This window comes from Sinocyclocheilus rhinocerous, unplaced genomic scaffold (assembly GCF_001515625.1).
Source record: "Sinocyclocheilus rhinocerous isolate Xijiao unplaced genomic scaffold, SAMN03320098_v1.1 scaffold1071, whole genome shotgun sequence".
In the NCBI taxonomy this organism is placed as follows: Eukaryota; Metazoa; Chordata; class Actinopteri; order Cypriniformes; family Cyprinidae; genus Sinocyclocheilus; species Sinocyclocheilus rhinocerous.
In genome coordinates this window covers 135,627-151,003 of record NW_015638033.1, presented here as the reverse complement: position 1 = coordinate 151,003, position 15,377 = coordinate 135,627, and the positions used below count along the sequence as shown (strand labels likewise).

At 41.0% G+C, this 15,377-nt stretch overlaps 2 protein-coding genes across 2 annotated transcripts in view; one reads left to right on the top strand and one right to left on the bottom strand.

Annotated features, from left to right (window-relative positions):
• The window catches only part of rps6kl1 (ribosomal protein S6 kinase-like 1), a 24,547-nt gene extending 14,117 nt beyond the window's left edge, over positions 1–10,430 (top strand). Inside the window, exons 3-11 of the mRNA XM_016564706.1 lie at positions 2,761–2,885; positions 3,159–3,251; positions 3,400–3,447; positions 4,637–4,769; positions 6,316–7,536; positions 8,305–8,394; positions 8,506–8,588; positions 8,796–8,891; positions 9,559–10,430. Of these exons, the coding sequence (XP_016420192.1) occupies positions 2,761–2,885; positions 3,159–3,251; positions 3,400–3,447; positions 4,637–4,769; positions 6,316–7,536; positions 8,305–8,394; positions 8,506–8,588; positions 8,796–8,891; positions 9,559–9,681 (2,012 nt within the window). The 3' untranslated portion in view covers positions 9,682–10,430. The remainder of the gene's footprint in view (positions 1–2,760; positions 2,886–3,158; positions 3,252–3,399; positions 3,448–4,636; positions 4,770–6,315; positions 7,537–8,304; positions 8,395–8,505; positions 8,589–8,795; positions 8,892–9,558) is intronic.
• Positions 10,431–12,703: 2,273 nt separating this feature from the next.
• The window catches only part of LOC107749530 (dihydrolipoyllysine-residue succinyltransferase component of 2-oxoglutarate dehydrogenase complex, mitochondrial-like), a 42,033-nt gene continuing 39,359 nt past the window's right edge, over positions 12,704–15,377 (bottom strand). Inside the window, exons 14-15 of the mRNA XM_016564705.1 lie at positions 14,813–14,980; positions 12,704–13,318 (exon numbers count right to left, since the gene is read on the bottom strand). Of these exons, the coding sequence (XP_016420191.1) occupies positions 13,184–13,318; positions 14,813–14,980 (303 nt within the window). The 3' untranslated portion in view covers positions 12,704–13,183. The remainder of the gene's footprint in view (positions 13,319–14,812; positions 14,981–15,377) is intronic.

Sequence of the window (15,377 nt, the reverse complement as noted above, 5' to 3'; positions counted from 1 at the left end):
AAAATGTTGTGGACGGAACAGCAGCATGGCCTTCTCCAGCAGCGATGTACTCACCGTTGGTCCCCTTCGGTACCAAGGTCAGTGAATTTGCGCTGGGGCTTTGGGAAGGTTACGACCTTAGCGTAGTTTTTGTGGCACGCCACGGCTTGTCAACAATTGCAGTGCCAAAGGGTTGTGACAGTGTTCAGGTTGTGGCGTTTTCCATGGACCCCATATGTCGTTCGACATAACTCGTAGTGACCGACAGATAGGGAATGTCTCGGTTACGTACGTAACCGAGACGTTCAGCCTTAAATTTTTGTTGTCTTTTCCATAAAGGAGCTATAGTGTCTAAAATATCAGAGCAAGTAGAGTTAAACCAAATAAGTTGTTGTTCAGCATTTAAATTGTTGAAGGAAGAGTCAAAAGCTGATAGGCCTCCGTAAAATATACAGATATATCCTCATTAACTGTAGTGTTAAAAAATGAGACCAGAGTACAGGCTTGTGTACTTTGGAGATTTGACCTGAGAAAGAGCAAGTAAACATTACAGGCTTGTGATCGGAAAAGCTTAACTCACAGATTTCAAGATCACAGATAGAAAGACCATGTACCAAAACCAGGTCAAGCGTACTGTATGGCCCAGTGAAAGCGTAGGTCCTTTAACCATTTGGACCAAATCAAAAGAGTCAATAAGAATGATAATATCCTTTGCCAGGGGATTAGTATCACAGCAAACATGAATATTAAAATCCCCAACAATCAAGAGTCTCTCAAACTGTGTTGCAATTCCTCCTAAAAATGAGCAAATTCATTGAGTGTTTACCAGGGCCATCTTGACCTGCGTTGACTCACCAACCGGCTGTGCCGCACGACTCAATGGACGAAGATTTCCGTGGTTAACTCCTCCTCGTCGCGAACAAAAAGACAACCGGTACCGAAGAGAGTCATTTGAAACATCCAGGATTACTGGCTGAACACACTGATGAATAAACTCCAGGGATCACGACAAAATAAAACGGCCACTGTCCAACCCAAAAACATAGTAATCCATGCAAGGATAGTGCGCCGGTAAACTTGCTAAACATAGTTTTAGCTTGACTGCAATTCCTCCCCGCTTTCCTTTCCATTGGCGACGTTTCCTCCCTGGGAAATCCCACGGCGAACGGCGCAAGCAGGCAGGTTTAGACGTTATAAAAGGTGGAGGTGGACATTTAAAATTAAATCCCCCAGAGCAGTGCTCGATAAAACTTCAACTGAGCTCCTTATATTTAGGACCATTTGATGGTCGTACACCAACAGTGCACGAACAATTTGAGTCACAAAGGAGCTTAAACATAAAACAAACAGAACAGATAGCAGACGGCCAGCCATGAGCCATGAACAACGGTGCCATCTTGCCTCAATGGTAATTAAGTAATTAGAATGGACATGTAGATTATACATTTGTCACATTGAAAGAGTAGTTGAGGAGAGCATAACATCTAGATACATGCATAGACAGTAACCAACAAAAAAACTGAACTGAAACACAAGGGCTATAAATACACAGAATAAACAAGACACAGGTGTGGAGGGAACGGTTAAGAACATACTTAGAATGCAAGGCAACCATGAAAACAGGAACTAAACCAAAGGAAAATCAAAGACGGAAAAAAATAAACATCAAAATCATACTAGGAAACATTAAAACACCATGTAGCCTTTTTCAATTCATATTTTTCAATTAAGTAAACATTGCTTTGAAAGTCATAAGCCAGTAATAAAATGAAGAACAAATAAATGCATTACATGTAGTAGAACAAGAGGCAGGTCTATTAGTCTATTATCTATTTTGACACATTCTCCCCATTTCTTGCTATTGTTATCACTGTCAACCATCACAATTTTGAATTAGTTCCCACATTTAAATATCATATTCAAATTGTGAATGGATTATAAAGTGATCAAAGAGTGCTGCCTTTATAATCACCGAAGCTGTAAATCACTTAATTTCAGCGCAAGCTCACTGTCTGAGCTCCTGCAAAAACTCCAATTATAATTATTAAAGCTGACTACACTGCACAATAAATCTCATATTTATGTTGCGTTTAGGGTTAATCCATCTCAAGTGGTCTGATGAAGGTTGCTTGACTCAAATCCTTCCCGTTGTTTATGGACCCTAAAAGTGGAACCCTGAGAAATCTCGATCATTTGGCATTAAATACTAAGTCTAAGAAACAAGGATATGCACCATGAACATGTACCTTGTAATGTGCACTAGAGATCAGCTTTTGTTCCAATGAACAAGAACCATCCTGAGCTGAGTCTGTAACCAAAATTTGTTGGGGACCATGACAGAAAGTCAGCTGCTGTGGTTAAACCATGTGAAATATATATAAAAAGCAATACCAAAACATAGAGGTACAGTAATTAGAGGAAGTGTTTTCAAAGCTCTGGAAGGCAACAGGTGCAATCCAACCTAATATGCAACATATTTTGCCTTACATATCAAACAAATGCTGACAAATGCAACTTACTGACTCCAACTCCATCTATACAGAAATATTCATTTGTGAATGAGGCGAAACATAATTTAATTCACAGCATGAACTATTATGGTTTGGAAAATGAAAACAAAAATGCTTGTATCCTGGGAACTTTCTGGGAAATGTATTTTTTGATCGTGAACATGTCTTATAAAATGGCATATGTTCAGGTATGCATTAAGATTAAGGCTGGGCTTAGCAAAGGGCCAATCATAGATTTTAACACCAATGCAGAGTTTTCTGTGTCTTACAGTGGATCCAAATAAAGAGAGACGTGAAGCCGTGAAACGGAAGACCACTCAATATCTGAAGAGAGCCGAGGAGATCTTCATCTCTTACTTACAGGACAACATTGCTAAAGGATCCACTCATTTAGGAGTAGGTGATGAGTGTGCATGACATCCTATCTCTTTAGGCTTCCACTGAATATGATTTTCTCCTTTTGATTTGAGTTTGTTACTTTTATGGCCACACTTTAATGTAGATGAGTAGTGAGATGAGAAGTGAGCATCCTAAAGTGCCTTAAGTGGGCAATTCTTTGCTGCAATGTGAACCAGACTTTTGCCATGAAACAATATTCAGGCATATATAACATACAGGCCATGGTCTGTTTATTTTTCTCTTGACACATGTTCTTTTCCTGGTCATCAGGGTTATAGTAGCTTGCGCTTTCGGTCGATCAGACATCTAAGTTCACCGGTGGAGGATCTGGCGATGTGCAAAGTCATTGGAATCATTGATAAGGTATGTGTGAAATATCCGCTCCTCTCAGGCTCTTCATGGTTGGTTGACAACTAGTCAGTCATTTCTCTATATTCCAGGAAGTTAAAGTCATTGGATGTGTAAAAGATATTAAAAAAATATTTTAGTTATAAATGTATGTCTTCAACAGGTGCTGACGGTTGAAAGTCTGATAAGCAAGGAGACATTTATCGTTAAGGTAGGCATTTGAGACAGAAGTATTGTAGCGTATGGATTCCTTTCAGAAATGGTCTGACCACACTGCTGTGTGAGTGCCTGCTGAAATCAGGCCAGCCAACTGGATCCAGCTCTGGGAATACACTTACGTCTTCTGTTATTACTGCGAGTCTGTTTGGATTGATCCTGTTAAAAGCTGCTGTGCCTGAATCGGAGTACAAACTCATCTCGGGTTACTGAAACCAGACACTTGAGATATTAAGCTACAGCTTAAATAGATATCACAGAGACGGCTGGACAAAGGACAAAACAAAAAATGCGACATTTTAAATCAGCAAAAACTAAAGGAGATACAAAATGCTACCATGATGTTCAAATACTTTACAATTTCTAAAAATAAATCATGTTTTCATTATTAAAAGAAAGTCAACATTTTAATCCAGAAATCTCTTTATTTTCTGTAAAGAGAAATTCTGGAACCACACTGTAACCGTCGTCTTATGGCGCTTTTCCACTGCATGGTACGGCACGGTACGGTTCACTTTTGGGGGGTTTTCCACTGGGTACAGTACCTGGTACTTTTTTTAATACCACCTCGGTTGAGGTTCCAAGTGAACCGTACCGTTACCAAAACGTGACGTGTAAACTCTGCTGATCACGGATTGGCCGGAGAGAATCGTCACTACCTGCGTCACTGAACTTGCGACACAAACACAACAGAACCGCTAGATTTAAATCAGCACAGCCAGCAAAGGATCGAACGCACCTTTTTTTAACAACCAAAAGAAAGTTTTCGTTGTCTGTTGAGGAAGTACAGACGTTCCTCCATTGATAGGAGAGGAGCGGATCCAGCGAAAGCTTGATGGGGCGACGCGGAATGAAAAAGTTTTTCAGGAGTCGCGGTAGTAGAGGTGGCGCAACTATAATGACATGTGAATAATCCCGCCCACTCTAGCGATACTAAACTGCAGTGGAAATGCAAACCGAGCCGAGCCGTGCCGTGCCGTACTGAGCAGTGCCGAGCAGAGTAGTACCACGCAGTGGAAAAGCGCTATTACAGTTACATTACCTTTTGGAGCAGGCTTTGCGTCACAAGCACATTTATGCTGCCTTAAAAGGCTGTTTGAAGAAGCAGCTCACTTGGTTAAGGAAGAGAGCCGAATTTTAGTGTGTTACCTGTAAAACTGTGAAAAATTCTGCTTGCTGGACAGAGTCTACCGAAGTCGAGCTGGGAGAGTCGTGAGAGGTCGACCATCATTCCTCAGGGAGTGCCCTTCATGGTGAAGCTGCTAAAATACTATGTCAGTGAAGACACTGTGTTCCTTCATTTAGAACATGTTCAAGGTGAGTTGATTCAGGCTATTTCTGTAGCACTTTCACATTGTATATTGTTCCAGAGCAGTTTGACAGAATCCAAGACAAAAAGTGATAATAGCAAGGAAAAATGTCCTACATAGTTAATGAGGAACAAACCTTAAAAAGAACCAAGAATTTGAGATTTGTCCTTGTTGAACAGATGGGTTTTCAGTCTGCACTTCAGATGAAAGTGTATTTGTGTCTCAAACATCACCCAGAAGGCTATTCCTGAGTTTCATATCCATAAATGATAAGACCCTACACCATCTAGCATAGACAGTTCATTCAGAAGCCTTGGTCCAGTGTTTCTCAACCCTGTTCTTGGATGCACACCAACAGTATGCATTTTCAAACTCTTACTAATCACACACCTGGTTCAACTCATCAGCCCATTAGTAGAGAGTATAAGACCTGAAATGGATGGGTCAAATAAGGGAGACATCCAAAATGTGTACTGTTGGTGTACCTTCAGGAACAGGGTTGGGAAACACTGCTTTAGTCCAATGGCAGAGCCTTGCAGCACTCCTTTTTTAACCTGTGTGAGGTTAGACAGCTTCTCATCAGATCATAGAGATAGTGATCTGATAGGAAGGATCTAAATCATACTGTTCACAAATACCAACATGATTATCAACACAATTCCAAAAGAATAGTATACTCTACACCAGGTATGGGCAACTTCCCTAACCCTAACCCTAACCCTAACCCTAACCTAACCCTGTCCTGCATAGTTTAGCTCGAGCCCTAAACAAACACACCTGAACAAGCTAATCAGTGTCTTCAAGATCACTAGAAAGCTACAGGAAGGTGTGTTTGATTATGGTTGGAGCTAAACTCTGCAGGGCAGTGGCCTCCAGGACCAAAGTTGCCCATCCCTGCTCTACACCAGGGGTTTCCAATCCTGGTCCATGGAGGGTTACTATCCTGCAGAGCTTAGCTCCAACCCTAATCAAACAGACCTGAACAAGCTAATCAAGGTTTTCAGGATTACTAGAAAGCTACTTGCATGTGAATTTGATCAAGGTTGGACCTTGAGGCCTAGAGTTGAGAACCCCTGCTCTACTGGACATTAGCCATCCAGTAGCAGAATTTTACACCCCTGTTCTGGAGTATCCAAATCAGTACTAATGAAAGGGATGGGGCTAGAGTCAAGAGATAAAACTCAGGGAAAATGTTAAGCATTGCAGTTGCAGAGTTCAAACATGGGAATATTGTTTGTTCCACACACTCAGAAAAATATGTATATCGGGAATCTTCAAATCTTGTACTGGAGGTCCTGCATATCCTGCAGAGTTTAGCTCTAACCACGATCAAATTCAGCAACCTTTTCATTTCCTAGGTGTATGATTAAGGTTAAACTCTGCAGGACAGTGGACCTCAAGGTCCAGATTTGAAGAACCCTGGTCCACCCTGATGTTTCAAAAAGTTGACTGGCCATAAGCTCCTCATAGTCACACAGTACTAGGAGAGCATTTGAAAGAGTGGCCCACCTGCTCTCAATGGCATATAGTTTAACGGCTTTGCTTTTCTACAGGTGGTAGACTCTTTTCCAGACTTCACAGGGTCAGAAGTGAAGCAGTCAGGGAGCATCCAGAGTGCTTTAGCCCCAACCAGAACAAGATCTATCTGAAGAATAGCTACACCCTCCCTGCTCTCCGTCAGGAGATTTACCTCAATGAGCATTATGGGAGAACTAAACCTCTTGAGAGTCCAGGCAGCCCAACTAAACAATGTCTTGAGAACTGTACAACTCACTCCTACTGTGAAGATTCAGGACGCCAACAGGGGGGTTCTCTAGGTTTGTATGCAACAAGGACAGATAATGAGCTTCCTTCTGTTGGTCTACCCAATGGTCTCAAGTCTTTACCTCAGGATAATATTCCTCTTCCCATTCATCCCTGTGTGATTGTGGACACTCGAGATCCTCTTGATGTCACTTCCGACCTTCTAGGAAACGATGTCCGCATTGAGCGCATTGACTCTTGCATAGATCTGAACAAAGCTTGGAATGCTTTGGAACCTGCTCAGGACTGTCTGAGTTTCACTGTACCAGAATCAAACTCAGATATTCTAGGATTCAGCATTGCATCTCAGATTACTTCAGCCTCTTTATTTGGTGAAAATGCGCAACCAACCCTTTGCAGCACGGTTGATGTTCTTCCACAGAGAGTGCGGATAGTTCCCAACACATCACATTTACCTCCACAAAACCAAGCGTGTGATGGATTTCCTCATGAACAACGTGTCACTAACTGTAAACACAGTGGAAATGAACAGATTTCACAGTTCATGGCTGAATTGAGCAAAGTCAGTTCTCATCGCAATCCATTTGAATGTACACCTCAAAAACAAGAAAGTATCTCTTTAGACTTTGCAAAGATGACTTCTCGGGTAAACACTGTTGAAATGGCGAGGGAGGTTGGGAAGGAGGACATGGAGAACTGGCAGTTCTTCAACTCTTCATCTAAACAACCACAAGTTGGCATGATCTCCTGCCTGTCAGCTCCGACCCCAAATAGCTCCTGTTGGAGCCAGACTGAACTAGAGCAGCAGGTGAAGGTGGACGGCTTGGGCCATTGCCCCCGAATTAAGGCCAAGAACTTCAGTGCCAAATCAAAGTGGGGTAGATGGGGACTCCCTGAGAATGAGGTGCGACTGTGGGGGGCTCAGATTCTGTTGGCCTTGGAAAGTCTTCATGAGCAGGGCATTGTGTGCCAGGACCTCAACCCACGAAATATTCTACTCTGCAATAGTGGTACGTCTCCTGTTGCAAATTCTTTGGTTTGGGCTCTTTAACTCTAGTCCTGGAGGGCTACTGTCCCGCAGAGTTTAGCACCAACCCTAATTAAACACATCTTAACAAGCTGATCATGGTCCTCAGAATTGCTAGAACATTACAAGCAGATGAGTTTGATTGGAGTTGGAGCTAAACTCTGCAGGACAGTGACCAGAGTTGAAGATTAACAATTAAACTCAACAATCAAACAATAGCAGGGGTAGCCAACCCTGCTCCTGGAGGGCTACCATCCTTCAGAGTTTAGCTGCAACTTGCTCCAACACACCAGAAACAGCTAATCAGGGTGTTCAGGATTACTAAAAAGTTACTGTCAGGTGTGTTGGGACAGGCTGGACCTGAAGTCTGCAAGGAGGTGGATCGGGAGGATTGACTACTCTCTTAAATTTCATTTACAATGGGAGCATTGATATTTAACTCATCATAAGTAGAATCTTATTTGTTTATCTGTTATAGTAAAGAAAATGTTCACCCAAAAAGGAATTCTGTCATCATTAATTCACCCATGAAAACGAGATGTTCACACTGATCTTTTCCATAAAAAGAAATTAATGGCGATTTATACTTTAAGACCCAAAAAGGGTAAAAATGCCGTGATTCAGTTATTAAAAAGGCAGATTTAACATAACCAATACTAGCCTTACCATCACTCCAGGATTGACATCATTATTGCTAAACTGGATTTACCTCAGGTCTTATTTGACTGTTGCTCAAACATATTGCACACAGGGGAGGCGTGCCTTACGTACTTTGGACTGTGGACAGAAGTTCAGCCCGAAATTAACCCGAAAGCAATGGAAGAGATGTACTGTGCACCAGGTGAATGGTTTTTCACAATCACATCAAACTGCAACAGTACATTTCTAACACACAGTCTGTTCTCTTGAGATGTAATAAGTAGTTGCATTTGTTTTTACTGATTTGGAGCAGAAATTGGAGGTGCGTCAAAAATCACAGAGGCATGTGATTGGTGGAGTCTTGGAGCTTTACTATATGAGCTTCTTACTGGCACGGTAAGCAGTTCCTTGTATTCCTGGTTTAAAATGAACAAACCCAACACTAAACTATGAATGACTGAAAATTGTTCAAATTTCAGGCTGTTGAGTTATTATAGCAGTTCCCAAAAATCTACTACTTCAATTAAAAATACACAAACATCTTCTTGATCGTGTTGAGAGGAGACCATTGTTTTCATTTTGTTCAACTCTGTTTCTCTGCAGCCCCTGTGGCAGTGCCACCCTACAGGCATTCACCCTCATACTCCGCTCCATATCCCAGAATTCCTCAGCGCTGCAGCTGCCTCGCTTCTCACTGAGGTAACTGCTCTCTCAATGCAAACTGATAGACAGGATGAACAAAGCTTGAGTGTTTACAGGGCAGCACTGCACTGGGTTTGCTGGATTTTGTAAGCATTTTAGGAACCACTGTATTTTAAAAAATGCTTCATGCAGGGAATGATTTTTCTCTACTTTAATCCACCTCTGTATGCTCTTGGAAACGAAGAAAGTGTGCAGAGCATGCTTATAATAAAATGACATCCGACGCTAATATGTAGCAGTCGCTCATTGATGTCCTTTAATTGTTGAGGCCGATGCCATTTCTGTGTTTACATGATGTCACAATGGTCAGATGGGAGCTTGCATAAAATTCTTAAATATTCATGGTAATTGTTATCGAACTTGAACGCAGCATAGCTCTTTGGGTTTGGACCAGACAAGTTCAGAGGAGCCTTTTCCTCAATCCATGTGTCGTCTGATAGTGGCTAAGCTTCTTTCTCAAGTTCAACTTGACAATAAACACTTTAAACAGTTTCTTTAGCTTGACATCAGACCTTACTGTGTGTGTTGACTTCCAATTTATAATGCAGTTTGTTTGCATTGCATTCAAATGCATTCAAATCTCTTTCATGCTTGTTTTCTATTCTATTTTTGCATTTGCTCCATAGTAATGCTGCTGCTGTTTTCCTCTTCCTGTTTCCTGCAGCTGCTCCAGTTTGATGCGTGTTATCGTCTCGGATCAGGAGGCGGCGGCGTGAGTGACATCAAGTGCCATCCGTTCTTTAACTCCATCCCGTGGCTCACACTCAGCAGTTCACTGACGCCGTAGTGCCTTCTGAAAGTATTCATCCCCTCCGTTTGCTTCTGCCCGCTACACCTCCACGAGCACAGGTTTACATTCTGAGTCTGAATTTCCTCTCTTTTTTTAATTTAAAAGAGCACATTTATGAATGTTTTCCCCCCTGAAAATATTTCACAATGAGTAACAATGTTGTGAATCTTTATTTGGCCATAATGCATAATAATGCATAACCCATAATGTGCTAATCTGAACATGGAAGACTAAGAGTTTCAGGTGTAATGTTTTTTGAAAGTGCAGATATCAAGATATTCATTTTCAGCATCACTTGTGGGAGTGTAAAACAACTCTATATTTTAATTTGACGGGCAGAAACAATGAAAGTGGGTGAACCTTTTGAGAAGCTCTGAAACAGATCACAGCGTTAAAAAGTCCCAAAGTCCTCTGGACAGGAGGATTCATGGTTCATTGTTGTACTTTTACCACCATCTGGTGGCAGCAGGAGTCATTTCTCCACATCAGCAATTTTCTACACGCTTGCTGTGAAATCAAGGACAATTGTCTTCAAATGTCTGGAAAATGAAGTTCAGTGTCCCAGTTTTCACACACTTCCTACAGAAATGGACCTGCATGACGCTGCAGAGAGCAGACGGGTCAACCGGCGCACATTTGGGGCATTATTACTTTGCACAAATGCAATATTACTGAACACCATTCAGTCATGTGTTCTGTCCTCTCCATTTCTGATTGAATGTTTCTTAAGCATTTGCATTGAATAAAACCACTCACTTCTTTCTAGTTTATTGTGCATCCTTCTGAGAAATGCTGCTGAAAGCACACAAATGCATATTATCTGTCAGAACAAATCTATTAACATGCATGTCTGATTAGTAGCAGAAAATCCTTTTTATTAATATGATCATTGAATTTTTTAAACAGGGTATTAATAAATAAACCACGTGTTTATGGAATAGTAAAGCAGTGGAGGTTTATGGTTTCTAATCTTTCAGGCGTGAGAATAACAAACCAAGTGACCTCAAAGCATCCTTAGCATGTGACCAAACTAGAAGCTCTTGTCACCACATCCGGCCGAGAGCATGAAGACGTGGACGAGACTCTTGCACTGTAACTTACTTTCATATTCTCCAGAAGCCTTGCATGCGTGTTAAACGCAACCACACACACACTGGCTCTGAAGGAGAAATTAACCTCATCTGAGCTGCATCAGTGATATGTGTGTCCAGTGTTAGTTCCGTGTGAATCTGAGTCTGAGTGCAGCATCTGCATTCACACAACCATTCAACAAAACAGCTGTCTTTTGTATTCCTTAATATACATGCACATTAGAAAGAAAAAAAAACTAAGGTTATAAGCACTTTTAAAAACACTTTACAAACCCAAATAACTATTTTTCATCTGTCATGATTTTTTTTTTCTTCTCCTTTGTGCTCTATTAGCGAATGCGTTCATTTGGATAAAAACAAACATATATGGAAATAAAGTCTAGCATTTTGTCTTTATTCTCCATTGTAAGAAATTAGTGTCCAGTCCCTCTTTATCTGAGCTGAAGATGTTTGGACTCATCTTCAAGATCCACCTCTATCCTGTGTTTTACATAGTTTACATTTTAGTCAGCATAATGTACCATTAAAAAGACTTGAAGTTGTGTCCCCACCAGGGTTTTCATCTTTAACTAAAACTAAAACCACAAAGAAACATTTTCATTACCTGTAAGTATAAATAAACATTAACTGAAATAAAAGATTAAAAACTTGAACATTTTATTTCAAGTTGCCAAGGCAATAATTCTTTTTTATTGTTTTTTTTTGTTGTAATTTTGTCTTTTATTGTAATTTTAAATCAAATTTTTTGATTTAAAATTACTAAAATAAAAAAATATAGATTAAAAAAAACTAATAAACGACAAAAAACCGCCAACAAAACTAAAACCTTAGCTAAAAACAAAAACAGAAAATTCTAAATATGAACAAAAATATAAAAGCGCTACAATAATACAAAAAAATTCTCTATACATAGACAAATCTCTTTATATTGTTTAATGGGTCAACCCTGTTATAATGATTTTGCATGGCAATCAATTGAGAATTGGTATTTGTACCAATTGTTCAGCATTAAATTCACTATAAGCCTCCTGCTCAATGTTAAACTGTAAGATTTCCAACCCTGTTACATTTCTGAAGGAATAAGCTCCGTTTATCATTTTAAATAGTTTGGATGAAATTAAGATGCCGCAGTGCAACTCAACACTTGAACTGATTTCACAACATTTTGAGAGTGTGTATGAACAGACGTGAATCATCTTGATTTGTACTTGGATTATCACTGAAGACACACACACACACACACACACTCTCTCTGTCTCTCTCACACACACACACACACACTCTCTCTGTCTCTCTCACACACACACACACACACTCTCTCTGTCTCTCTCACACACACACACACACACTCTCTCTGTCTCTCTCACACACACACACACACACTCTCTCTGTCTCTCTCACACACACACACACACACTCTCTCTGTCTCTCTCACACACACACACACACACTCTCTCTGTCTCTCTCACACACACACACACACACTCTCTCTGTCTCTCTCACACACACACACACACACTCTCTCTGTCTCTCTCACACACACACACACACACTCTCTCTGTCTCTCTCACACACACACACACACACTCTCTCTGTCTCTCTCACACACACACACACACACTCTCTCTGTCTCTCTCACACACACACACACACACTCTCTCTGTCTCTCTCACACACACACACACACACTCTCTCTGTCTCTCTCACACACACACACACACACTCTCTCTGTCTCTCTCACACACACACACACACACTCTCTCTGTCTCTCTCACACACACACACACACACTCTCTCTGTCTCTCTCACACACACACACACACACTCTCTCTGTCTCTCTCACACACACACACACACACTCTCACACACACACAGACAGAGTAGTGACGTGAACTGACTGCTGAACAGAAATACAGAAGAGTCAGAAAGACGTGAGAGAGCGTCAGCATTTCATTGATTTTATTGTTTAAAATCTCATATAGTTTTGGTTCTTTACACAGGCAGACAGGATCTGATCGTCTGGGACGCCTCGAGGTCTCGTGTACAAAAACTCACTGGAACATAGTGTTTCTGCTCAGCTGCTCCCATCATTTCACGCTGAAGAGATTAAATATGATATACTGTATATTACTATCCTTTCTTCTCCATTTAGAAACAAATAATTGCTCAGGGCATGTTTTGTGCGCTGACTTGTACATACAATGACAGGACCACCTTCCTTCATAATACAGTGAAAACCCAGAGGACATACACATGGTAAAACAACTTAACATGAAACCAATCAATGCAAATCCCACTCCTTCAATCCCTCTACCGCTGACGCGTCCGTCCCTAGTGTACAGATGGGGTTTGTGCGTGAGATGAGATGTTTGGTGAGTGGCAGGAGTCGGCTGAGGGTCCGAGAGCGTTCACATGTCCAGCAGCAGCACCCGAGGGTCCTCCACCACAGATTTGATCTTTCGGAGGAAGGTCACGGCCTCTCTGCCGTCAATCAAGCGGTGGTCGTATGTCAGAGCCACGTACATCATCGGCCGGATCTCCACCTGAACACAGAGAACAGAAGAGCTTCACTCACACACGCTGCTGCTGAGGCACTTCTCCATTCGTTTCTCCCGGTGCCTTTGTTAAAGCGCTATAAGCTGTGAACCAAACCAACCAACTACGAGGAGAATCACATGACAAACTCTAAAATCAGACCAAAACACAAAGATACAAGGACTGTGCAGTTAATGGGTGTAACGAGGGGGGAAAAAACTACAATCCCATGAAACACTGCAAATGTCAATCAAATTAAAAACAATGGTGAAATATAAAGCTATTCATTTAATAGATCTGTAGAAACAATATATTTTAAATTTGCTGCAAAATACACACACACACACACACTCTCTCTGTCTCACAGACACACACACACACACACACACATACACTCTCTCTGTCTCACAGACACACACACACAAACTCGGTCTCTCTCTTTTACAATCTCAAAAAAACTAATTCTGTTTTATAAGCTTTTGTACCCATGGGGACCTCAATTTAGGTCCCCACCGTGACATGAGTCCCCATGAGTCTGTGTGTATTCAGGTTTAAGTCCCCACCAGGATATATAAACCTGTACACGCACACACACACTCTCTCTCTGTCTCACACACACGCACACTCGCTCTGTGTCACACACACACACACATACACTCTCTCTGTATCACACACACACACTACACACACACAACAGACACACACACACAACAGACGCACACACATACATATATATATATATAGGAGGCAGGGAGGGAGACCAACTCGATTATGTCATTTGCTGTGCTTCATGGGACTTGGCTATGGACACTTTTTTTATTTCCACCATGGAATAAAAATATAAAAAAGGTCATTGTGACTTTTAAAATCTTTTTTCCTTGCAATCTCTAGTTAGAAACTCACATTTCTGACTTTTCTATTCTCAGAATTGCAATTACGAGATATAAACTCACAATTCATACCTTTTTTTTTTTTTAAAGAATTGCAAGTTATTAATTGCGAGTAAACAATGTCAGAATTCTGAGCAAAAACATAAATGTCAGAATTGCAAGATTTAAACCTGCGACTGTGAGATATAAGCTTGCAATCCTAAGAAAAAAAAAGTCGCAGTTGTAAGAAATAAACTTGCAATTATGAGAAAAAGTCCCAAGAGTCAGATAAAGAGTCACAGTTATCTTTTTTTTTTTTTTCCCATGAAGAATATAAACTTCCGCAGTGGCTGAAGTGCTGTTCTGGCATGATTTTCTCGCCCCATCTCTGATTGGTGGAGACCGCTTTGAGAATCATAGGTATTTTCATATCATATGTATATTTTCAATAAAAGCACATACGATCAATTCACAACCTGAGAGCTCAAACACTAGAACCGTCTTTAACAGTTTGTAAGTTATCATCATTATTAAAAATGTCCCTATGGAGAAAATGAATGGAGTTTTCACTTCCTGAACCGACTGGTGACTCTACTGATGTACGACAGACAACACAAAGCGTTGACATCTAACCTTCCCAGCGATGGCCACGGGCCGGTCAAAGATGCCATGCATGCCCAGGATAGCCGACTGCGGCGGGTTGATGATGGGAGTCCCGAACATGGAGCCGAACACTCCTCCGTTGCTGATGGTGAAGGTGCCGCCGTCCATGTCCTCCACAGCCAGCTCGTTCTTACGAGCCTACGACAAAAACACAGGAAAACAAGTCAGAAATTGGCCAGACATGGAAAAAAAACACCCAATCCCACAATCTAACATTTAGAAGAAAAACACCCTTCCTTCTCTTCTCTAGTTTGCTTCCTAATCGTCGTCTCATAAATCTGCTACCGTACATTATGATTGTTGTAAGCTCTTAGGTGAATTACTTTTGTTCTTTGGATGAAAGTGTCTGTGCATAAATGTGACCCTGGAGCACAAAACCAGTCATAAGGGTCAATTTTTCAAAATTGAGATTTATACATCATCAATAAATAATCTTTCCATTGATGTATGGTTTGTTAGAATCAGACAATATTTGGCCGAGATACAACTATCTGAAAATCGAGAATCTGAGGGTGCAAAAAAATCTAAATATTGA